Source organism: Saimiri boliviensis, chromosome 21, assembly GCF_048565385.1.
Source record: "Saimiri boliviensis isolate mSaiBol1 chromosome 21, mSaiBol1.pri, whole genome shotgun sequence".
Lineage (NCBI taxonomy): Eukaryota > Metazoa > Chordata > Mammalia > Primates > Cebidae > Saimiri > Saimiri boliviensis.
Genome location: NC_133469.1, coordinates 24,057,523 through 24,082,138, shown reverse-complemented (window position 1 = coordinate 24,082,138; position 24,616 = coordinate 24,057,523). Strand labels below are relative to the sequence as shown.

The following is a 24,616-nucleotide window of genomic DNA, read 5'->3' as shown; positions in this document are numbered from 1 at the left end:
AAACCACAGTGAGATAACATCTCACACCAGTTAGAATGGTGATTATTATTATTATTATTTTTTTTTGAGACGGAGTTTCCCTCTTGTTACCCAGGCTGGAGTGCAATGGCGTGATCTCTGCTCACCGCAACCTCCGCCTCCTGGGTTCAAGCAATTCTCCTGCCTCAGCCTCCTGAGTAGCTGGGATTACAGGCAGGCGCCACCATGCCCAGCTAATTTTTTGTATTTTTAGTAGAGACTGGGTTTCACCATGTTGACCAGGATGGTCTCGATCTCTAGACCTCGTGATCCACCCGCCTCAGCCTCCCAAAGTGCTGGGATTACAGGCTTGAGCCACCGCGCCCAGCAGAATGGCGATTATTAAAAAATCAGGAGACAACAGATGCTGGCGAGGCTGAGGAGAAATAGGAGCACTTTTACACTGTTGGTCAGAGTGTAAATTAGTTCAACCATTGTGGAAGACAGTGTGGCGATTCCTCCAGGATCTAGAACCAAATACCATTTGACCCAGCAATCCCATTACTAGGTACATACCCAGAGGATTGTAAATCATTCTACTATAAAGACACATGCACACATATGTTTACTGCAGCACTATTTACACTACGAAGACTTGGAACCAACCTAAATGCCCATCAGTGATAGACTGGATAAAGAAACTGTGGCACATATACACTATGAGAATTCTAGTGGGTTTTTTCTCTCAACACTGTAAATATTTCGCTCCACTCTTTCTGTTTTCATGGTTTTTGTGAAGAAGTCTAATGGAAGTCTGATCCTTGCCTTTTCCTCCTCTGGCTTCTTTCAGGATTTTTTTCTTCATCTTGATTTTTTTTTGTAGTTCGAAAATATACCAGCCGGGCACAGTGGCTCATGCCTGTAATCCCAGCACTTTCGGAGGCCAAGGTGGGCAGATTACCTGAGGTCAGGAGTTTGACAGCAGCCTGGCCAACATGGCGAAACACTGTATCTACTTAAAAAAAAAAATACAAAAATTAGCCAGGTGTGCTTGTGGGCACCTGTAATTCCAGCTACTTGGGAGGCTGAGGCAGGAGAATCACTTGAATCCGGGCGGCAGAGGTTGCAGTAAGCCAAGATTGCGCCACTGCACTCCAGGCTGGGTGACAGAGTGAGACTCGGTCTCGAAAAAAAAAAAAAAAAAAAAAAAGAAAATATACCCAAGTGTAGGCTTTTTGACCTTTATCCTTTTTTGGAGTTCTCTAAGCTTCCTGGATGGCAGGCTGTATCCCTGGGCTGTGATCTTCACAAACATTTCTCAGTTTTTTTTCCACCTTAGGTGAGGCAGGATGGTTAGAGGGGGCTGGGCTTGGGCATTTCCCTTTTCCCAGGTTGCTAGGCTCTGATGAAATCCGAGTGGGTCAAAATTTAATAAAAGAGTTTATACTGAGGGGAGGCCATGTCAAGAGCAGAATGCTCTAGGTATGTTTCATTTCTTTTTCTTTTTCTTTTTTTCGTTTGCCATGCCCTTAGATAGCATGGGTATATTTCAAAATGGCTACCATTCTCCTTCTGGAAGCACAAAATGGTTTTCTCCAATCTTCATTGTGAAAACCTGGTAGAGCTCATGGAGGTAAGATCACAAAACTATGGGTTCCCCTAACAGGCCTGTGCCACCACACCCGGCTATTTTTGGTATTTTTAGTAGAGGTGGGGTTTTACCATGTTGGCCAGGCTAGTCTTGAACTCCTGACCTCAAGTGATCTGCCTGCCTTGGCCTCCCAAAGCATTGGGGTTACAGGCGTGAGCCACCGCACCCGGCCTCCTTGGGGTTTTTAAATCTTAGATCTGGCCAGAGGTGTAATTATAGCGTAGGTGTTGGTCCCAGCACTGGTGGCTGTGGCGGTTCCTGCTCATGGGTCTGTACTCTGGGAATTTGTGGTTATCTCTGTATCCTCTTCTCTGTATCTCCAACTTGGGATGTGACACTTTGCTCTGTGGCCTCAATCCTCTGAGACATCCAAGGGAGTTGTTAACTTTCAGTTTGCTCAGATTTTTACTTGTTGTTAGGATGGAGTGTTGACTTTGAAGTTCCTTCAGTGCCAGTGCAGGGCCATTTTTCACCTGCACTGTGCTCCTGAACACCAGGTGTGTTTTTCTCCAACACTGAGGATCAGAATGTTTGTTCTAACATAGGCATGGGAGGCCGCAGCTATAGAAGCATTTAAGCCTCATGGAGTCCCAGTGAGCCATCTGCTCTTAGGAGTATAGATCTAGGTATGTCACATGACTTTCCTTTTAAAACATGAATCCCAGCTGTTCAGGATGGTCTCCTGTTATGTCCTGACCAATATGCTTACTGGAAACATTACTTCTTGCTTCCCGTGCAAAATACTAAGTCTAGGGTGAGAGCCCTCAAGACGTTTTTGGTTTATATCCCTAAGCTCCCACTGCATGCCTGTGCGACCCGCCCTCCATCGAAACTCTGGACACTAAGCTTGGCTGAGCCTCTCTAGTTAGCAGCACTTTGCTTGTGTTGCCACACAAAGTGGTTTGATTACAGCTCAATATAGCCTTGACCTCCCTTGATATACCTTGAGGGATATATATATCCCTCAGCTGTGAACACTGAGCCTTGGGCTCAGGCGATCCTCCCACCTCAGCCTTCCAGAGTAGCTGTGACTATGGGCAAATACCACCATGCCCAGCTATTTTTTTTTTTTTTTTGGGGTAGAGATGGGGTCTCCCTGGGTGATCTTGCCTTGGCCTCTCAAAGTACAGGCATGAGCCACTGAGCTGAAACCTGAGGGTCATTTTTATTCTTATGATTTTGAGATTAAAAAAAATTTTCTCCAACATACATGTACTATTCATAATCAGGGGAAGAGTTTATACGTACATAAAAGAAAAACATCAAGACTCCAATATAAAGAGGGACAAAGCACATATTCAAATAGTTTTCAAAAAGAAAGATCAATAGGCTGGGTGCAGTGGCTCATGCCTGTAATCCCAGTACTCTGAGAGGCAGAGGTGGGAGGATCACTTGAGACCAGGAGTTCGATACCAGCCTGGGCAACACAGTGAGACCACCCCCTCCTCCGCCCAAAACAAATTTAGCTGGGCATGGTGGTGCACATCTATAGTCCCAAAGTCCCACCCACTCAGGAGGCTGAAGTGGGAGGATCACCTGAGTCAGGAAGTTTGAGTTTTCAGTGAGCTGTGATCACACCACTGCACCATGGAAATAACTTCAGCGTCCACCAAGAATATGTAATAGCCCAGACAGAACACTGTGCCTCTGTTTAGAAGTATAACAAGGACAGTTCAGATGCTTGAAAAAATCTGCTACAAAGCTAAAGGCGGAAACAAGATAAAAAACTATAGATATGCTATGTTTAAAATAATGCAAAATTTGATATGAACAATGCAGAGAATAATGTATCAAAGTGCAAAATGCAGCTTTATTAAGAATTACGGGCATTTTATTTTTTGTAAGTCCACATTTTCTGAAGTGTGGTTATTTTGCCTGCATAATTTAAAAAGCATACTGAAAGCATCTTATAAATGATAGCACTCTGTACAACTGTAAAGTGTTATCACCAAGAGGGCAGCTTATTCTTGCTTAGGACTAAGTAGAAATAACAGTCATTCAGGATGAACTCTGTCTTCCTGTCTCTGAAGACTGTCAGGACAGGGAAAGCCACCTTTTCCAGGGTGTGCACCACAGCTCCATGCGGGACCACCATGGAACCCCCTCTCTCTGGGCTCCAGCTCCCCTTCTCCGGTGGGTGCTGGGGCTTCTTCTGTGACCTGGGCTGGTGACTGGTGCTACATGGTTAAGAAGCCCTGCAGGGTAGCCTCACCAGGCCAGGGTGGCCCTGCCCAGCCCTGGCCAGTGAAGGGGAGCTTCCAGACACATATATCCGATGTTGTGCCCATCTTCCCTGGATGCCCTTGGCACTGCCTGAGAGCTCCCAATTTCTCACCAGGGGCTAGATGGCAAGAGGCGATATTGGCATGTTAGGACCTGGCTACTGATGCTGGGCCATGCTGCGATGGCTGTGGGAATGCCCCTGACGGCACTGCCACTAACACACAGCTCTGCAGTACAGCTATTTATATGAGGTAAGTCCAGGAAATTTGCTTTTTCCAAATGCCCACCACCCAAGGTTATCCTCCTCTCTAGGAATATAATAATGTTCACTGGGAAGTAATGCTATTCATAATTCTTGTTAATTATTATTCTGAAAATAATAGTTTATGGAGGAAACTCCTGACTGAAGCCATGTCAGGAGCCCATCCGAGAATACAACAGTTGACATACCTCCTTTTTATTTCACACAGGGTCTTGCTTTGTCACCCAGGCTGCAGTGCGGTGGTGTGAATCTTGGCCCACTGCAGCCTCGACCGCCTAGGCTCAAGTGATCCTCCCACTTCAGCCTTCTCAGTAGTTGGGACCACAGAGACATGCCACCACATCTGGCTAATTTTTGCATTTTTTGTAGAGACCAGGTCTCACCATGCTGTCCAGGCCGATCCTGGACTCTTGGGCTCAAGCGATCCCCTTGCCTCCCAGTGTTGAAATTATAGGTGCGAGCCATGGCACGGAACGATGTCCCTTCCTTTCAGGGGCAAGAAAGACCGTTCCCCTTGTCAACAACTTCCAGGCCCATCAAGGAAAACAGGTGGCAGGACTAGCTCAAATGGCTCTCTACTCTCCTCCTGGAGTGTGGTCCATCAGGGGAGGTGACTGACTTTAAACGAGGCACCTGGCATGCAGACCTGATTGGGGTGATAAGGCAAGGCTCCCACACCTGGAGGAAGGTGGGCGGGAGGATCGGGCTGCTTTTCTGGTTGGGTAGCTTAGAAAGTGGCGACTGACCCCAGAACACATCATGTTAGTTTCGAGGTTTGCTCCCCAGGGGGAAACTCCTGCCAGCTCGCGGGGGAACCACGCACAATAGCTTTGCCACATCCAGGGCGTTGATGGGCTCCACGTCCCTCAGCCCAGCATCCCCTGCACCCAGCAGGCTGCCAGGCACGTAGTATGTGCTGAGCAAGTGTTTGTTGAACTGGATGGCCAAGGGCTTCCCCTCGCTGTGCAGCCTCTGGTGCTCAGTGAGGTGCGAGCTCCAGTTGAACATCTCCCCACATTCCTCACACTTAAACGACTTCTCCCCGGAGTGGATTTTCTGATGTTTAATGAGACAGTGGTTCTGGCTAAAGGCTCTGCCGCACTCGCCGCACTTGTAGGGCTTCTCGCCGGTGTGGATGCGCTGGTGCACGATGAGGGACGAGTGGCAGCTGAAGGCCTTCCAACACCGGCTGCAGTCGAAGGGCTTCTCGCCCGTGTGGATGCGCCGGTGCACGATGAGGTAGGCGTGGGAGCTGAAGGCTTTGCCGCACTCGCCGCACTGGAAGGGCTTCTCGCCGCTGTGGGTGCGCCGGTGCACCAGCAGGTACGCGTGGCAGCTGAAGGCCTTCCCGCAGTCGGCGCACTTGAAGGGCTTCTCGCCCGTGTGCGTCCTCTGGTGGAGCGTGAGGCGCGAGCGGCTGTTGAAGGCCTTCTCGCAGTCGCTGCACTTGAACGGCTTGTCCCCGCTGTGGATCTTCTCGTGCACGGTGAGGGATGAGTGGCAGGTGAAGGCCTTGCCGCAGGAGCCGCACTGGTAGGGCTTCTCGCCCGTGTGGATGCGGTGGTGGCGCGTGAGGTGCGTGCGCTGGTTGAAGGCCTTGCCGCACTCGCCGCAGCGGTAGGGCTTCTCGCCCGTGTGCACCCGCAGGTGCATGCTGAGCAGCGAGCTGCAGCTGAAGGCCTTCTCGCAGGCGCTGCACTTGTAGGGCCGCTCGCCTGTGTGGATGCGCTGGTGCACGTTGAGGGACGAGTGGCAGCTGAAGGCCTTCCCGCACTCGCCGCAGAAGAAGGGCTTCTCGCCCGTGTGGATGCGCCGGTGTTCCAGGAGGTTGGTGCTCCATGTGAAGGCCTTGCCGCACTCTTCGCACTTGTAAGCCTTGTCCCGGCTGTGCCAGCGCCGGTGCAGCGACAGCGAGGAGCTCTGGCGGAACGCCTTCCCGCACTCGCCGCACAGGAACTCGCCCTCCCCGGCGCCTGCCCCGCGCTGCCGGCGCGCCGCAGGGAACTTTTCGGGCTCCCTTGGCGTGGAGGCATTTTCCCCTGCACACAGTCTCGCGGGGGCCTTGGTTCCGCGCTCAGTGGCCTGGACGTCCTTGTGTGTGTCCAGAGAGCGTTCCCCTCCGGGAACGCGCTGCTGGGCGAAGAGGACACATCTGAGGGGGAATTCCTCTATAGGGACGTCCCAGACGCTGGCAGGCGCGGGCGCCCAGGGCGCAGCCTGACTCCTCTGCAGAGCACAGGCCTGGCGCCCCCATGCCTGCGCCCCGCCCACGGGCCACTCCAAGGTGGGCTCCTGAGCCGGTTCTTCTTTGCACATGCCCTGCTGTTGACAGGGCACCTCCTTCATCTCCCATTCTGTAAGATATTGAAAATGATTTTCTGTGAGCAAGCGGAAACCTGGCCTGGAGTTCAGATTTGAGAACTGACCTGGAGATGCAGATAAGCCTGGAAAAGAGAGAGGCCACCAGGGCCAAGGCTGGAAGGCGCAGGCAGAGAGAAGGGACAGCCCAGGATGAGATGCGCAAGCAAGATTGGGAAGAAGGGAGAGGAAGAAAACGGAAGGAGCCACAGACAGCAAAGACCAGGAGAGGCGGAGAAGCCATGGGAATCCCTGAAAGCGCAGCTACAAGCACCAAGGGAGCTGAGACGGGGGAAGCTCAGGGAGCCGGTGATCAGGATTCCACTCACTAAGCTGGGCTGACCGACTGTTGTGTGTCAATACCATGACAGGCAAGTGCTCACAACACACAGAGCAAATACAGGTTTTTAAAAATGAATTAAAAAATTATCTGTGGTGCAAAAAGGAAAAAATGACCCCCTACACCCCAGCGCTGCCCTTTAGAACCCTGGGAATTGCAAATGCTTTCTCTGTCTCCAGATGCCGCAAATCTTTTCAGAAGCAAAATGAGCCTAGTCCAAGAGTCCAGTCCTTCCTGCTTGTCAAAAAGATACAAGAGGCTGGGCGCAGTGGCTCATGCCTGTAATCCCAGCACTTTGGGAGGTGAAGGTGGGCAGATCACTTGAACTCTGATCAAGACCAGTCTCTATAAAAAATATAAAATTAGCCAGGAATGATGGCACATGCCTATAGTCCCAGCTACTGAGGAGGCTGAGGTCGGAGGATCACCCAAGCCTGGGGAGGTTGAGGCTGCGAGCTATGATCATGCCACTGCACCCCAGCCTGGGAGAGAGGGAGACCCAGTCTCAAAAAAAAAAAAAAAAAAAAAAAAAAAAAAAAAAAAAAAGAGAAGAAGCAAAAAGCTGTATTCTTCCTTTAGGTGAAGACAGTTGCCCTGTGTGCTGGGTTGGATATGTCTCCTCTGTCAAAAGGGGAGGTTTCTTTCTCTGCTGCACACCACATCTGATTAAACCTGTATTAAATAAGAAGGCTTTTTTTCTTTTCTATCTCTATAGCAAGGTTTTCTGAGTGGGCAGGAGATTTTATTTCTAATTCTGTCCTCCCCAGGCTTAAAAGGAAGTAGTCTAGTGCAGTGGGCAGAGCTGTATGGTGGTGCTGCCTGTGGCCCCAACCCGTGTGGAAGGGCAGGGCAAGTGGAACTGGCCATGACACACTGGAAGGTAGCCAGCAGGAGAGGGAACAGCACATGCAAAAAGTTCAGAGCTGAGACAGTAGGATGAAGACAAGACATGCAGAGGCAGGAAGGCTGAGAGGTGACCCTGGAAGGGTGGACGGGTTCAAGGTGATCAGATGCCTGACTCGGACAGCAGCCGGGGAAGAAAGGCCTTTTGCACAGAGGATGACATGATCATAATGGTGTCTTGGAGTGGGGGTGGAGCAGGCGTTGGGGACAGGGTCTCGCTCTGTTGTCCAGGCTGCAGTACAGGGGTGCAATCATGGCTCACTGCAACCTCCAACTCCTGGACTCAGGTAATCCTCTCACCTTGGCCTCTCAAAGTGCTGGGATTAGATGTGTGAGCCCCTGTGCCTGGCATTAACGGTTTATCTTGAAGGTGGCTTTGGTGATGTTTAAGGTGGAGTTAGGGAAGCGGGTTAGGGAGGCCATCTGAATAATTCAGGTAAAAAATGGCAACTTCAAACTGGTACCAAGGCTGTGAAAATGAACAGAAAGCAGCAGATCTAAGACCTATTTAGGAGCTAAAACTGATGGCCTTAGCTGTTGACTGAAGGTGGCAGGGGAGGAAATGCGGGGGAGGGTGACAGTTCAGCAAACACCCAAGCCTGAGTGGATGGTGGAAGCTTTTACAAAGACAGGAACGGGAGGAGGAAGGGCAAGTTCCAAGTCTGCTTTTAGACGTGCAGGCAGAGGCAGTGGGTGACAGAGGGCTGCAGCTCAGCCGGTATTGCTGCAGTGTAGACCACACCCACACCAAGTGGGAGGTGAGAGTCTAGGGAAGGTCCACAGAGCAGAGAGAAGAGGCCCAGGCCAGAAAAAAAAAGTCATGTTGGCAGCAAGAAGGGCCAACAACACACCAGGGCACATTCATCTAAGAGTCAGTGTGCAATCAGTAAACATCACACGAGGATGCTCACCACGCCATGGCAGTGCAGAAGCCAGAGTCCGGAGTGCACGCTGGGCTTCCAAGATACGTAAGGCTTGCCTTCCTTTCATTTCTTTCTTTCTCCTTCTTTCTTTCTTTTCTTTCTTTTTCTTTCCTTTTTTTCTTTCTTTCTTCTTTCTCTCTCTTTCCCTTTCTCCTTCCTTCCTTCTTTTTCTCTCTCTCTCTTTCTTTTCTTTCCTTCTTTCTTTGAGACGGAGTTTAGCTCTGTTACCCAGGCTGGAGTGCAATGGTGCGATCATGGCTCACTGTAACCTCTGCCTCCTGGGTTCAAGCGATTCTCCTGCCTCAGCCTCCAGAGTAGCTGGGATTATAGATGCCCACCACCACACCTGGCTGATTTTTGTATTTTTAGTAGAGACAGGGTTTCGCCACGTTGGGCAGGCTGGTCTCCAACTCCTGACTGCAAGTGATCCACCTGCCTTGGCCTCCCAAAGTGCTGGGATTACAGGTGTGAGCCCCATGCCAGCTGTGTGCAGCTTTAGAAACGTCTATCCACATACAGAGGAACAGCCCAGAGGAAACAGTAACATGATCAGTTACCAGAGAACAGTTATCTCTGGGTGGAAAGATTATGCGGGGATTTCAACAACATTTCAGCCTCATTTTCAGTATATTCATATACGAACCAAACAAAAATATGAAGTTTTTAAAACTTACAATTTTGTTAAAGAGGAACTTTAAAAAACTTGTAATTTTGGCAAGTATCAGAGGCTGGGGTAAGAAATAAAGACCAGGAAGCTGGAGCTGCAGCTGCTGTTGCAGGTTGGGGCTGGGTGGTGTGTGGGAGTGGAACAGGGACAGAGGAGGGGCTGTCTTCCCTGAACCCCATGCTTTGCACTCCACAGCTTGTCAGCTGCCTTTCCCAAAGAAAGGTGTTTCTCAAGCTTTCCAGACAACTAACGTGCTCAGCAGTGACTGTCCACTAAATTCTGCAGAAATTATTTAATTCACTTATTTATCAATCAACTCAGAAGAGTAGTCTACAAAAAGAATGTCGGAGAAGAAAAAAAGACCACATTCTGCTCAGGACCCACCCTGGTCCCCTTTCCCTCACGGAGGGCTGCCATCTTGGCCGCAGGCTTGAAGCCCTCACTGACGTTGACCCTGACCCTGACACTGGCTTTGATGCTGACACTGACCTGACGCTGATGCTGGCGCTGGCCCTGGCCCTGGCCCTGATCCTGATGCTGACCCTGATGCTGACGCTGATACTGACACTAAGGCTGGCCCTGGCCCTGACGCTGATGCTGATTCTGATGCAGATACTGGCCCTGACCCTGATTGTGATGCTGACACTGACACTGATGCTGACCCTAATGCTGATGTTGACCCTGGACCTGACGCTGACACTGACCACCACCAGCTGCCCCACCCCTGGCAGTCCCCTGCCCCCAGTGCCACACACCCCCGGCTGCCAGTCAATGCCACTGGCTCAATCTTTCTATTCCTGCCTCCCCATCCCCATCAGCAGGTATCTATTTGGTCCCAATGGCCGGGTTTGTCCCCTGTTGTATCCCAGAACAGGCCCTAGCACACAGGCGGTGCTCAGTATGTGCTGAATGGAGGCAGGCGGGAGGGTGTGGCAGGGGCCCTGAGATGGGGACACGGAGCTAGGGTGAACTGAGGGGGAAAACAGGAGCTGCAGGAGGAGGTGCGCGGGGGGCCGGGGTACCCTTCCACCTGTGCCTCTGCTCACCTGGACAGGGCCCTCCAGGGACGTCCCTCTGCATGCACCATGGCTCTTCGCCTCGTTCCAGATGGGAGATCACGTCTGGCTTGTGCAGTGGAGGCCCTGCTCCTAAGGAGAAAGCGTGGCTGGGCATGCTGTGGCTCTCCAGGCCCAGTCAACCTTATGGGACGTCCCCTAACAAGGACAAGGCCTGTGATGTGGACACCCTCTCTGGGAACAGGAGACCCTCTGGACCAAAAGTGGTGAGGGGTTTCAGACTGGAACCCAATTCCAGTGCACACTCTGAAGACCCCGCATGTGCTGACGTCTTCACTTAATTGCTTCAGGACCATTCCAGAGCCAGCTGGGCTCCAGGGTTCCACCTTCCTCTCTTCTCTCCCTATCCCCACCCCAAGACCAAGGGAAATGCCAAGCGAGGATGCTATCAGATCCCATACTGTCCCCTGACAACTTCTGGCATGGCCGAGGCCCCTGGCCATGAATGCCCCAAGGCACAGGCCTTGTTTCCCACTCCATGACATGCCTGGCACCAGGGCCAGGACTGAAGGGATCCTCCTTAATATCCACCATACAGAAGAAGACTGACAGCAGATGCCCAGCCCGGGGGGCGGGGAGGGGGTGGGGGAATCTTACCTAGGGCAAGAAGGTTCTGGTAGTTCTCCAACATCACATCCCGGTACAGTGCCCTCTGAGGGGAGTCTAGCTGACCCCACTCCTCCTGGGTGAAGTCCACAGCCACATCCTTGAAACTCACTGATTCCTGAAATGACATAGAGGTTCTCACTCACCCAGAACTGATTCTGTATCCATGGTTCCAAGGGAGCCACAGATTGATTAAGGACCCTATGAATAAAGGGTTAACCTCAGGTGATCTTCTCTCACGCATAGAAGGTTGTGTTACAGACAGTGACATGACTGAAATTGGGGCTGGGAATCGGCATGCATCCCCCGACCGCCTTCTAGAATGGGAAAGCAGGTCTGAATAGATACCACTGGGCCACGGCAAGTTGAGATGGGGCTTGGGGGCAGGGATGTACATGGCTGTTGCATCAAGCTCTAAGTCCTGGGTGGGATGCTATGCTTTCTGGGGTCAAGAATTTCAAACTTAAAAACTTGAAAAAATATTAATAGTACAAAAATCCCAGCAACTCTATTCAAAACTCACTAATGCAAAAGGATCTGAACCCAGACTAGAAACTGTTACTACACTCTAAGGAAGGAAACCTTGTATAAATCAGCAAGTTCTGTGCCCCAAGGGACTGAGGGAGGCTACCTGCAGTCCTCACCTGACTGCCTTCCCATCCTTCCTGCATGCTCCCCCGGACCTGGGCATCCTGGCCACCAACCAACTCCACACTTGCTTTGATCCTTGAAAGGATCAAATAGATGTCAAGTAATTGCACTGCATCCCAGAAACACTTAAGGAATTCCAAAAACCTACTCAACAAGGTAAAATGCACAATGTCCAGCATCCAATCAAATAACTAAAAGGTAAAAAATATTAATGAAATCAGAATTAAGAGTATATGTGTTAGAACAGTATGTGTTTACCTCAGAAGAAGGCATTAAGGGAGGAAAAGAAAAACAAAAAGACATAGGACATAGAAAACTAATAGCAAGGCCGGGCACAGTGGCTCATGCCTGTAATACCTGAAAATCAATGAAATCAAAAAAATAGTTCTTTGAAAAGATTAATAAAATTGGTAATTAAACATATATTTACTATATGACTCAGCAATTTCACACCTAGGTATTTATGCAAGAGAAATTAAAACACACAGCCATATGTGTACTCAAACATTTACAGCAGGTTTACTGCAATCGCAAAGGCCTATGAACAACCAACATGTCCATGACCTGGTGACTGGATAATCAGACTGTGGAATATCCAACCGGTGGAGTAACAGGCTGAATTGTATACTCCCCACCTCAAATTCTTTTTTCTTTTTCTTTTTCATTTATTTATTTATTTATTTACTTTTAAATTGCATTTTAGGTTTTGGGGTACATGTGAAGAACACGCAAGATTGTTACATAGGTACACACATGGCAGTGTGATGTGCTGCCTTCCTCCCCATCACCTATATCTCGCCAAATTCTTGTCTGAACCCTCAGTAACGCTGAGCAAAGTTCTTTTTTTTTTTTTTTTGAGACAGGGTCTCACTCTGTCATCCAGGCTGGAGTGCAGCAGTGGTACAGTCTCAGCTCCCTGCAACCTCTGCCTCTGGGGTTCAAGAGATTCTACTGCCTTAGCCTCCCAAGTAGCTGGGATAAAAGGTGTGCGCCACCATGCCTGGCTAATTTTTGTATTTTCAGTAGTGACAGGGTTTTACCATGTTGGCCAGGCTGGTTCTGAACTCCTGACCTCAGGTGATCCACCCACCTCAGCCTCCCAAAATGCTGGGATTACAGGCATGAGCCACTGTACCTGGCCTGGAAAGAAGTTCTTTAAAGAAGTAAGTAAGTTAAAATGAATTCATTACAGTGGGCCCTAATCCAGTAAAACTGGTATCCTCATAAGAGGAGGAAATTTGGACACAGATATAGAGGAGGTAAGACCATGTGAAGATTCAGGGAAAAGTTGGCCATCATCTACAAGCCAAGGAGAGAAGCCTCTGAAGAAGTCAACCTGCTGACACCTTGATCTGTCTTCTTGCCTCCTGAGCTGTGAGAAAATCCATTTCTGTTGTTTAAGCCCTCCTGCCATGCTGTGTTATGGCAGCCCTAGCAGACTAATATAAATGGAATCTCGCTCACCAATAAAAAGGAACAAACTCGTGATTCACACAAGAACATGGATAAACTCAAACACACATGCTAAGCGAAATCAAGCAGAGACAAAAGACCACAAAGTATAGATTCCATATTCAATCCTTAAAGAGGAAAAATTATAGCCAAACTACAGTGGTGACCAAGGGGAGAGGACTGAACGCACAGGGGCATGAGGACATTTCTGGGTGATGGAAATGTCCCATATCATGATTGTGGTGCTTTGGAAACATATACACAACTGTATATGTTTCCAAACCTCATCAAACTGTATACTTAAAATTGCACAACTGTGTTGTATATAAATTATACTTCAATAAAACCTGACCCCCCAAAACACTGGATTTCAGATGAGGAGGTAGAGATGAGGACAAATGTGAGAACACACTCAAACATGACGGATGACGATAGCTGAGGGAAGGAGAAAACGGGTTGAAACAAAAGCTGCAAGCTGAGCCTGGGGGCGCACACCTTGGTCCCAACTACTCAGGAGGCTGAGGTGGGAGATCTGCTTAAGCCCAGGAGTTGGAGGCTGCAGTGAGCTATGATCCTGCCACTGCACTTCAACCTGGGCGACAAAGCGAGACTCCGTCTCAAAAAAAAAAAATAAAAAATAAAAAATAAAAAATAGCTCCAGAGGCATCAGATACGGTGCTGGCCAGCGGGGCTGTCAGAGTTTACATGGCTTCAGCGTGGGGAGCATCAACCAGCAAGAGTAGGGGAGGGTCTGAGGCCCACACAGGCCTTTTTGGTGGGTATTTCTGGCCCACTGGGAGAAGCCCATGTCCAGTGTCTTCATTCTGCAGGAAAGGGAATAAGAAGCCCAGAGAGCTGGGTTTGGTGGCTCACGCCTATAATCCCAGCACTTTGGGAGGCTGAGGCGGGCAGATCACAAGGTTAGGAGATTGAGACCATCCTGGCCAACATGGTGAAACTCTGTCTCTACTAAAACATACACACACAAAATTAGCTGGAGGTGTTGGTACAGGCTTGTAGTCCCAGCTACTTGGGAGGCTGAGGCAGGGGAAACGCTTGAGCCTGGGAGGTGGAGGTTGCAGTGTGCCAAGATAGCGCCACTGCACTCCAGTCTGTGACAGGGAGCGACTCTCACTAGGAAAAAAAAAAAAAAAAAAGCCCAGAGAGTATGTGTTGGAATCAGGATGCTGATGTGGAAATGACACTAGCAGAGAAGTCAGAACAGATGACACAAGATGTCCCAGGAGACAGAAAAACTTGAACTGTGAGTGTGAATGAGACTGTCAAGAGAAAATGCCAAAGGTGATATGTACTCAGGAGAGTCAACTGGTTATTCACAGATCTAACAAGCTAATATTTTAGGAATAGGAATAATATATGCACAAAAAGGGCCCTACCACCTTAAGGTAGCTGCACAGACACACACACATCCATACATGCACACGCATTTTTTTTTTTTTGAGACACAGTCTCAATCTGTCACCCAGCCTGGAGTGCAGTGGTATGATCTCAGCTCACCATAACCTCCACCTCCCAGGTTCAAGCAGTTCTCCTGCCTCAGCCTCCTGAGTGGCTGGGATTACAGGCAAGTGCTACCTCACCCAGCTAATTTTTTTTTGTAATTTGTAGTAGAGATGGGGTTTCATCATCTTAGCCAGGCTGGTCTTGAACTCCTGACCTTATGATCTACCCACCTCAGTCTCCCAAAGTGCTGGGATTACAGGTGTGAGCTGCCGTGCCTGGCACATGCACACACATTGTTTTCGGATGAACATTTGAAGACAAGTTGCAGATGTCATGACATTTCACCCTACAGTCTTCAGCTTGTATCTCCTGTGGATATTCTCTCATATAATCACAGTACTATTATCACACCCAAGAAATTTACTATGATACAATATGACCTAAGATACAGCCCACTTTCAAATTTCCTCAATTGTCCCAAACTCCCCTTTATCACTTTTTAAAAAATCTATACCCTAATCAAGGAACATGTGTTGCATTTGACTGCAAGTTTCTTGAGAAGTATAAAGCATTGGGACACACTACAGAAGTGAGGTACATCTCGCAATATGCGTTTTACAGCTGTTTCTAGCTTGTCTGTAATCAGCTATCACCTCTTTTGAGTGGCAGACTGACAAAAATCACAAAATGCTAAAAAAAAAAAAAAAAAATCAAAAGACCCCTCATCCCTCCAGATCTTTCACTCCACTGTACTCTCTTTGTCAACTGCATGCTTCTAACTACTACCGGGTGGTTGAGGCAGAAAAACACAATGAGGAACAGAGCCCACAGTCTGTAAAATGAGGCATCTGGGTCCCATTTGGTTGCAGAAGTGCCCAGGGCCAATTCATGGCTGAGCTCCCAGATTCTCTAAATCTCCAGGTCTCTCCATGAAGGCCCCATGCCAGGGGCCGGGTACAGAGGAAACAACACAGGGATGTGTCTCTTATTGTCATTCTTAACCCAGTGCTGCGATCCAGCCCTTCCTCGTCTGCCCCAGTGCCCCTGCCTGATTCCATCCCAGTAAACTCCCCAAACAAGAACCAACGATGCAAACACCCTGCACCAACCCCTGGCCAGGACGTGGACAGGCAATGCCACCCCATATGAGCCACCACCTGCTTTCTCAGGTTCTACTAAAACCACTCCCCAGAGCTCTCAGCCCGGCAACTGGCCCACCAAATCAGGCTGGAAGAGCCATTCCACAGAGTTCATCTTGAGGGCACACCTGGGGCAACATCTGGACTCTTCAATTGGAGCTGTTCCCCCTGCCCAAAGCTTCCCGAGGACTGGCCCGCAGGTACAAGGATGAAGGTCTGTGAAAGGCTGACGATCCAGAGCTGGGGAGGGAATGTGCCAGCCCTCTTCATAAAGAACGACGAACACACAACCACTCACCTTGGACCTGGCTTCCGGAAGACCCCAACCCGATATATCCTCGGGATTCTTTTTCAGGGAAAGAGCAGTATCCTGAGAGGAAAGAGCTGGAGAAGGAGAAATGAGGTAAGGCATGGCCGCCAGGTTCACGGCTGAGCTTAAAGCCCTCCTATCGTGGCACAAGTGAGAATCAGAGAGGAGGCAGAACTTGCCAGCCAGGCCGGGTGGGGAACAAGCCCCAAAGTTGGGGAACGAGCACCAGCTGATACAGCATCAAGGGATAATTCTGCCTGTGTCTCAGACACTCCAATTCATGCAGAAAAGAACTGCTATTCCCCCCCATCAAGCACGTTTGAGTGGGAACAAATGGTTGGGCACGGGGAAGAAAGAAGCAGGAGGCCAGGTGCAGTGGCTCACACTTGTAATTCCAGCACTTAGGAGGCCGAGGCAGGTAGATCGCTTAAGCTCAAGATAAGCCTGGGCAACATGGCGAAAGCCCGTCTCTACTAAAAACACAAAAATTAGCCAGGCGTGGTGGCGCGCACCTGAAATCCCAGTAGCTCGGGAGGCTGAGGCGGCAGAATCGCTTGAACCCGGGAGACGGAGGTTGCAGTGAGCCGAGATCAAGCCATTGCACTCCAGCCTGGGTGACACAGTGAGACTCCATATTAAAAAAAAAAAAAAAAAAAAAAAGGCCGGGCGCGGGGGCTCCCGCCTATAATCCCAGCACTTTGGGAGGCCGAGGCGGGCGGATCACGAGGTCAAGAGATCGAGACCATCCTGGCCAACACGGTGAAACCCCGTCTCTACTAAAATATAAAAATTAGCTGGGCATGGTGGTGCGCGTCTGTAGTCCCAGCTACTCGGGAGGCTGGGGCAGGAGAATTGCTTGAACCCAGGGAGGTGGAGGTTGCGGTGAGCCGACACCGAGCCACTGCACTCTAGCCTGGTGCCTGGCGACAGAGCGAGACTCTGTCTCCAAAAAAAAAAAAAAAAAAAAAAAAAAAAAAAAAGATGCTGGATGCTTCTGGGACACTGGCCTGATCTCTCTGAGTGTCAATATCCTCACGTGCAAATCCACAGACACGCTGACGACAAGAGCGAAGCTATACCTGTCTTCTCGGACTCCGGGGCAGGGGTCTCCATGGCCCCCACGACAGCCTCCCCGGGAGGAGTGGGCAGCTCTGCAGCCTCCCGGACCCGGGGCAGGCCCAAAGGAGCGAGTCCTGCTCCTGGGGCTCCGGGTCCCGCAGCGGCGCCTCGCGGGGCGGCCACGCGCCCACCGCTGCACGGTCACACGCACGGAGGCCCCTCCCCGCGCCCGGCTCCGCAGACACCCACGCCCCACACCGGGCTCAGCCCCGTGCCCGGACCACGCACGCCCCGGCACACCCCCGCCACACGCTCCTCCGGGCGAACCCGCGCCCGGAGGCCAGGGCCAGGCCTAAAGTTCCGCAGCCCGGAGCCATCGGACGCGCAGCGGCCAGCGGAGAGGTCCCGAGGCGGACAGAGACCGCCGACGGTCTGAGGTACGGGCGACTGAGCGGACGGGACTTCCACAAAAGGGCGGCGACTACCACAAAGAGCAGCCGGCGGCCGCCGCGAAAAAGTGCGCCTGCGCGGAACGGGCGCGAACTACACCTCCCGGGAGACTTTGCGCCGCGCAAGCGTTGGACTCCGTTTCCCAGAGGGTGGCCGGGGACGTGCTTGCGTCTGGACGCCGACGAGTATGTAGCACAGCCTTCCGGGAAATATAGTTCCCGGGCCCGCAGCCGGGATCCCGCTATGCTCTTGCGGGCAAACGTCGCTGTGTATCTTCATGTGCGGACCAGTGTAGGGCCGCTGCATAGGTGTCTAATTGCCAAGATATTAGGAGGGCGGTGCCCAGGGACTAGGAATTATCCTGTCAGTTCGTCCATGTCTCCAAATGGAGTTCGTCCGCGTCTCCCACATCTGTGTGCAGACAAGATTCAAGCCCTGGCTCTGGGGGTGGTGGGCCTGGCTTCGAGGGGTTTTCCAGAGGCCCTGCTCCCTCTCCTCCTTCTGCAGCCACACATCTGAGGCTCACAGGCGGGGTCTCCAGAGTTGGGAGAGCCCTGTCCACAGTTCACCCTCAGGGCGGGAAAGGAAGGTCTGGGTGGCGGCCCAGTCGTGGCACAGGGCTCTACCATGAACACAGTGATGACGCCAGCGACAGGAACAGCAAATATGTGCTGAGTACCAACCACACGCCAGACCTGCTTCGAGAACCTGACGTGCATGTTCCGGCAGAATGCTCACAGCAACCCAGGGAGGTTTGCTAACAATTATTATTATTATTATTATTATTATTATTATTTGAGACAGAGTTTCGCTCTTGTTACCCAGGCTGGAGTGCAATGGCGCGATCTCGGCTCACCGCAACCTCCGCCTCCTGGGTTCAGGCAATTTTTCTGCCTCAGCCTCCTGAGTAGCTGGGATTACAGGCTCACACCACCATGCCCAGCTAATTTTTTTGTATTTTTAGTAGAGACGGGTTTTCACCATGTTGACCAGGATGGTCTCGATCTCTTGACCTCGTGATCCACCCGCCTCGGCCTCCCAAAGTGCTGGGATTACAGGCTTGTGCCACCGCGCCCAGCCCTATATACCATTTTTAAAGTGGAAGATTTTATTTTATTTTGTTTTGAGACACAGTCTCACTCTGTCGCCCAGGATGGAGTGCAGTGGCACAATCTCAGCTCACTGCAACCTCTGCCTCCCAGGTTCAAGCGATTCTCCTGCCTCAGCCTCTTGAGTAGCTGGGATTACAGGCACGTGCCACCACGTCCAGCTAATTTTTGTATTTTAGTAGAGAAGGGGTTTCACCATGTTGGTCAGGCTGGTCTCGAACTCCTGACCTCATGATCTCCCCACCTCGGCCTCCCAAAGTGCTGGTATTACAGGCATCAGCCACCGTGCCCGGCTGGAAGATTTTATTTTTGTATGGTTTTTGTTTGTTTGTTTTTTAGATGGAGTCTTGCTCTGTCACCCATGCTGAAGTGCAGTGGTGCAATCTTGGCTCACTGCAACCACTGCCTCCTGGGTTCAAGTGATTCTCCTGCCTCAGCCTCCTGAGTAGCTGGGACTACAGGTGCACACCACCATGCCTAGATAATTTTTTTGTTTGTTTTGTATTTTTGGTAGAGACAGGGTTTCACCATGTTGGCCACGCTGGTCTCGAACTCCTGAGCTCAGGTGATCTGCCTGCCTTGGCCTCCCAAAGTGCTGGGATTACAGGTGTGAGCCACCATGCCCAGCCTAAAGTAGAAGATATTAAAGACCAAAACACAATAATGTCTTACTACATTAAATACTTGGTGTTACAACTGAAAAATTATTTTATTTTTATTTATTTATTTACTTACTTACAGAGCAAGACAGTGTCAGTGTCTTGCTCTGTGGCCCAGGCTGGAGTGCAGTGGTGCGATCTTGGCTCACTGCAATCTTGGCCTTCCTGGCTCAAGCAGTCCTCCCACCTCAGCCTCCAGAGTAGCTGGAATCACAGGGGCATTCCACCATGCCTAGCATGTAGCACACTCTTCTGGGAAATGTAGTAGAGATGGGCTTTCACTATGTTGGTCAGGCTGGTCTCGAACTCCTGACCTCATGATCCTCCCACCTCAGCCTTTTGTTATTTTTTCTAGAGACAAGGTTTCACTATGTTGGCCAGACTGGTGTCAAACTCCTGAGTTCAAGAGATCTGTCCGGTTTGGCTTCCCAAAGTGCTGGGGCTACCGGCATGAGCCACAGCACCTGGCCTGAGAAAATATTTTTAATACCTGTTCCAGCCCTGAGACAGTGGCTCACACCTGTAATCCCAACACTTTGGGAGACCGAAGTGGATGGACTGCCTGAGCTCAAGACTTTGAGACTAGCCTGGGCAACATGGTGAAACCCCGTCTCTACTAAAAATACAAAAATTAGCCGGGCATGATGCTGTTATGCCTGTCATCCCAGCTACTCAGGAGACTGAGGTGGGAGGATGGCTTGAACCCAGCAATCGAGGCTGCAGTGAACCATGATTGTGCCACTGCACTCCAGCCTGGGGAACGAGCAAGACCCTGTGTCAAACAAACAAACAAACACCTGTTCCAATAATCACAACGTGGTTTGTATCAGACAAACTCTCTTGCCAATAACAATTCTAAACTTGCACAGAGAAATAGATCTCGGAAGAAAGCAGTAGCTTTAATGGGCTGATGACATAGAGGTCAGAGTTTGGGGCCTCCAACGTGTTTCTAAGTTGACAGGCAAAGTCCAGGAACAGAGACAGTCAAATCGGGGTTAGCCTGAGAATTTGAATAAAAATTTCTTTCAAATCCTTGCATGCCTCCTCATGGTATAAGATTCCAAGAAACCCAAGAGAAAGCATTAACAGGAAATGAAAAAGCCACGTGGAGATTTCTATAGAATTTGGCATTTGAATCCCACCAAGGGATCTCTTAAATATTCATGCTTTCCACTGGATCCCCCTAAAGGTTCATGACTTAGCATTAAGGACTATAGGTCAAAGCTGAGGATTTCACCCTAGGTCTATTTTAGTTTTGCCTTTCCTCCTATGTTAAAAAGCCTAAAATGACTCTTCCACAGGATCAAGGTGAGCAATTTGCCCAGGCGTGGTAGTTTGCACCTGTAAAACCAGCACTCTGGGAGGCCAAGTTGGGAGGATCCCTTAAGCCCAGGGGTTTGAGACCAGCCTGGGCAGCATGGCAGAATGCTGTCTGTACACAAAATGCACAAATTAGCTGGGAGTGGTGGCATGCATGTGTAGTCCCAGCTACTGGTGGTAAAGGTGGGAGGATCATTTGAGCCCAGCAGGTGGAGGTTGGAGGTTGCAGTGAGCCGTGATCATATCATGCCACTACATTGGGTGACAGAGCAAGACCCTGTCTAAAAATAAAAAGCCAGGTGCGGTGGCTCACGCCTATAATACCAGCACTTTGGGAGGCAGAGGTGGGTGGATCATGAGGTCAAGAGATCGAGACCATCCTGGTCAACATGGTGAAACCCTGTCTCTACTAAAAATACAAATTACCTGGGCATGGTGGTGGCGCGCCTGTAGTCCCAGCTACTCCGGAGGCTGAGGCAAGATAATTGCTTGAACCCAGGAGGTGGAGGTTGTGGTGAGCTGAGATCACGCCATTGCACTCCACCCTGGGTAACAAGCGAAACTCCGCCTCAAAAAATAAATAAGTAAATAAATAAATAAATAAAATTACTAATTTCTGAATGAAAGAAAAGATACCTCAGCCAGTGAAAACGACGACTTTAAAAAAATTACTAATTTCTGAAAGAAAAGACAAAACGCGGCAGTTCAATAAACGTAACAGCCGACATACATACAAACCACATTATTTGCTATTACTTTTTTTTTTTTTTTTTTTGAGATGGAGTTTCGCTCTTGTTACCCAGGCTGTACAATGGCGCGATCTCGGCTCACCGCAACCTCCGCCTCCTGGGTTCAGGCAATGCTCCTGCCTCAGCTTCCTGGGTAGCTGGGATTACAGGCACGCGCCACCATGCCCAGCTAATTTTTTCGTGTTTTTAGTAGAGATGGGGTTTCACCATGTTGACCAGGATGGTTTCTAACTTTGGACCTCGTGATCCACCCGGCTTGGAACCACCGTGCCCAGTCACTTTTTTTAAAACTTAGGACTCAGTCTCCGCAGAGACTGCCAAAAATTGCCGACGCCGACTGTATTTCAAGTCGTCATGGCGGGGTATTGGGAAAAGTTTTCAATTAGCAATAATCGCGCCTCGGCTAAACCTCATTGGCTACGATACTGCCACTGCGCAAAGCTAAAGCTGTATTTCTTGCCCTACTCCCCCACGGATCATAACTACCATTTCATTGAGGGTGAGTGCCTGCCAAAACGTCTGTGGATACGACGTATCCCCACGCCGCCCGCTGTATTTAAAGCCCATCTACACGTGGGCTTTAAATGCATGTAGGGTTTCTTGTTGTTGAACATCTCGGGTCAAAGATTCAGATTTTGGAAACGGTAAAAAGATTCGTTTGGGACGCTAAGGAATCTTATGCAAATCAAACTGACGTCACAGGTTGACCGGGTTGAGACTCGAATTTGGAGCGAGGAGAGTGAGCCGTGGGAAAGCGAACCGCAGGGCGCAGAGGGACGACCAGCTGTGCTCCACGCTGCGGAAGCAGCAGGCGGGAGAGCTTAGGTAGAGACCACCGCAACACCAACTTCGACTTACAAACACAAAGCGCTTTTGGCAGTATGTTGGTTGCTACGCTTTCTATCTCATAAATTGGAAAGAACCTGTTTGTTAATACTGGAATATTCAGTCTCCGTAGAGAAAAATGACAGTGCCAACTATATTCCAAGTCGTTGCCAAGGGGTATTGGGAAGAGTTTTCAATTAGCAATAATCGCGTCTCGGATAAACCTCATTGGCTATGATACTGCCACTGCGCAAAGCTAGAAAGGCGATTATTAAAAAGTCGGGAAATAACAGATGCTGGTGAGGCTGTGGAGAAATAGGAATGCTTTTATGCTGTTGGTGGTAGTGTAAATTAGTTCAACCATTGTGGAAGACAGTGTGGTGATTCCTCAAGGATCTAGAACCAGAAATACCATTTGACCCAGCAATCCCATTACTGGGTATATACCCAAACGATTATAAATCATTCTATTATAAAGACATATGTACACATATGTTTATTGCAGCACTATTTACAATAGCAAAGACTTGGAACCAACCCAAATGCCCATCAATGACAGACTTGATAAAGAAAATCTGGCACATATCCACCATAGAATACTATGCACCCATGAAAAAGAATGAGTTCATGTCCTCTGCAGGGACATGATGAAGGTGGAAGACATCATTCTCAGCAAACTAACACAGGAACGGAAAACCAAACACTGCATGTTCTTTCTCCTAAGTGAGAGTCGAACGATGAGAACATATGGACACAGGGAGGGGAACATCACACACTGGGGCCTGTCGTAGGGTGGGAGGCAAGGGAAGAGACAGCATTAGGACAAATACCTAATCCATGTGGGGTTTAAAACCTAGATGATGAAGGCCAGGAGCGATGGCTCACTCCTGTAATCCCAGCACTTTGGGAGGCCAAGGTGGGCAGATCACGGTCAGGAGTTTGACACCATCCTGGCCAACATGGTGAAACCCACCCCGCCTCTACTAAAAATACACAAATTAGCCAGGCATGGTGGTGCATGCCTGTAGTACCAGCTGCTTGGGAGGCTGAGGCAGGAGAATCGCTTGAACCCAGGAGGTAGAGGTTGCAATGAGCCGAGATAGCCCCATTGCACAAGACTCCATCCCAAAAAAAAACAAAAAACCTAGATGATGGATTGATAGGTGCAGCAAACCACCATGGCGCATATATAACTATGTAACAAAACTGTATGCTCTGCACATGTATCCCAGAATTTAAAGCAAACAAAAAAAAAATTTTTTTTTGAGTCGGAGTCTCGCTCTGTCACCTAGGCTGGAGTGCAGTGGCACAATATCGGCTCACTGCAACCTCTGCCTCCAGGGTTCAAGCAATTCTCCTGCCTCAGCCTCCTGAGTAGCTGGGATTACAGGCACATACCACCATGCCTGGCTAATTTTTGTATTTTTAGTAGAGATGGGGTTTCACCATGTTGGTCAGGCTGGTCTCGAACTCTTGACCTCATGATCCACCTGCCTCGGCCTCCCAAAGTGCTGGGATTACAGGTGTGAGCCACTGTGCCCGGCCCTAAAATTTTTTTTTTTTTAAAGAGTCAGTTAATCCTGAGGACATTAGAATCCTACATGTATAGAGATTGGAAATACATTAAGCAAAAATTGACGTAAGTAAAAGAAGAAATAGAGAAATCTGCAAATATATTTGGAAGGGATTTGAACAATTCTCTCCTAGTAATTAATAGAATTAACAGACCAAAAAAGTAAGAATCAGAAGAATTATACAATAGTATTAATCAACTTGACCTAATTACTATGCAGAGTAATATACTTAACAATTGTAGAATACTCATTTTTTTTTTGAGACAGGGTCTCATTCTGTTGCCTAGGCTGGAATGCAGTGGTGTCGTGACCATTCATCACAGCCTTGACCTCCCCAGGCCCAGGTGATCCTCCCATCTTGGCCTACTGAGTAGCTGGGACTACAGGAACATGCCACCATGACTGGATAATTTATCTATCTATCTATCTATCTATCTATCTATCTATCTATCTATCTATCTGAGATGGAGTTTCACTCTTGCTGCCCAGGCTGGAGTGCAATGGCATGATCTCAGCTCACCGCAACCTCTGCCTCCCACATTCAAGTGATTCTCCTGCCTCAGCCTCCTGAGTACTTGGTATTACAGTCACGTGCCACCACACCTGGCTAATTTCGTATTTTCAGTAGAGACAGGGTTTCTCCATGTTGATCAGGCTGGCCTCAAACTCCTGACCTCAGATGATCCACCCATTTCGGCTTCCCAAAGTGCTGGGATTACAGATGTGAGCCACTGCACCCAGCAAATTTTTTAAATTTTTCATAGAGATGGAGTTTTGTCATGTTGCTCAGGTTGGTCTTGAACACCTGGACTCAGATGATCCACTCACCTCAGCCTCCCAAAGTGCTGGGATTATAGGTGTGAGTCACCATACCCAGCCACAATATAC

At 49.5% G+C, this 24,616-nt stretch overlaps 1 protein-coding gene and 2 non-coding genes across 4 annotated transcripts; all 3 read right to left on the bottom strand.

The window, feature by feature from the left end:
• Positions 1-3,399: 3,399 nt before the first annotated feature.
• ZNF74 (zinc finger protein 74) lies at positions 3,400-17,179 on the bottom strand. 2 transcript variants are annotated; one of them, XM_010330493.3, is made up of 5 exons: positions 17,063-17,179; positions 15,972-16,057; positions 10,959-11,085; positions 10,332-10,433; positions 3,400-6,448 (listed from the first exon to the last, which is right to left on the bottom strand). In XM_010330493.3, the coding sequence occupies exons 1-5, from the start codon at positions 17,094-17,096 to the stop codon at positions 4,857-4,859; spliced, it is 1,941 nt and encodes a 646-aa protein (XP_010328795.1). In that variant the 5' UTR covers positions 17,097-17,179; the 3' UTR covers positions 3,400-4,856. The 2 variants fall into 2 exon arrangements, with proteins under 2 accessions (XP_010328795.1, XP_074247471.1); XM_074391370.1 differs by lacking the exons at positions 10,332-10,433; positions 10,959-11,085; positions 15,972-16,057; positions 17,063-17,179 and adding an exon at positions 8,607-8,980.
• A 4,452-nt stretch (positions 17,180-21,631) lies between these two features.
• Positions 21,632-21,772, bottom strand: LOC120361073 (U4 spliceosomal RNA). The gene has a single exon (XR_005577435.1). It is a non-coding gene; the product is annotated as a U4 spliceosomal RNA (small nuclear RNA).
• Positions 21,773-22,278: 506 nt separating this feature from the next.
• On the bottom strand, positions 22,279-22,412 carry LOC120361076 (U4 spliceosomal RNA). The gene has a single exon (XR_005577438.1). It is a non-coding gene; the product is annotated as a U4 spliceosomal RNA (small nuclear RNA).
• Between the last annotated feature and the right edge of the window lie 2,204 nt (positions 22,413-24,616).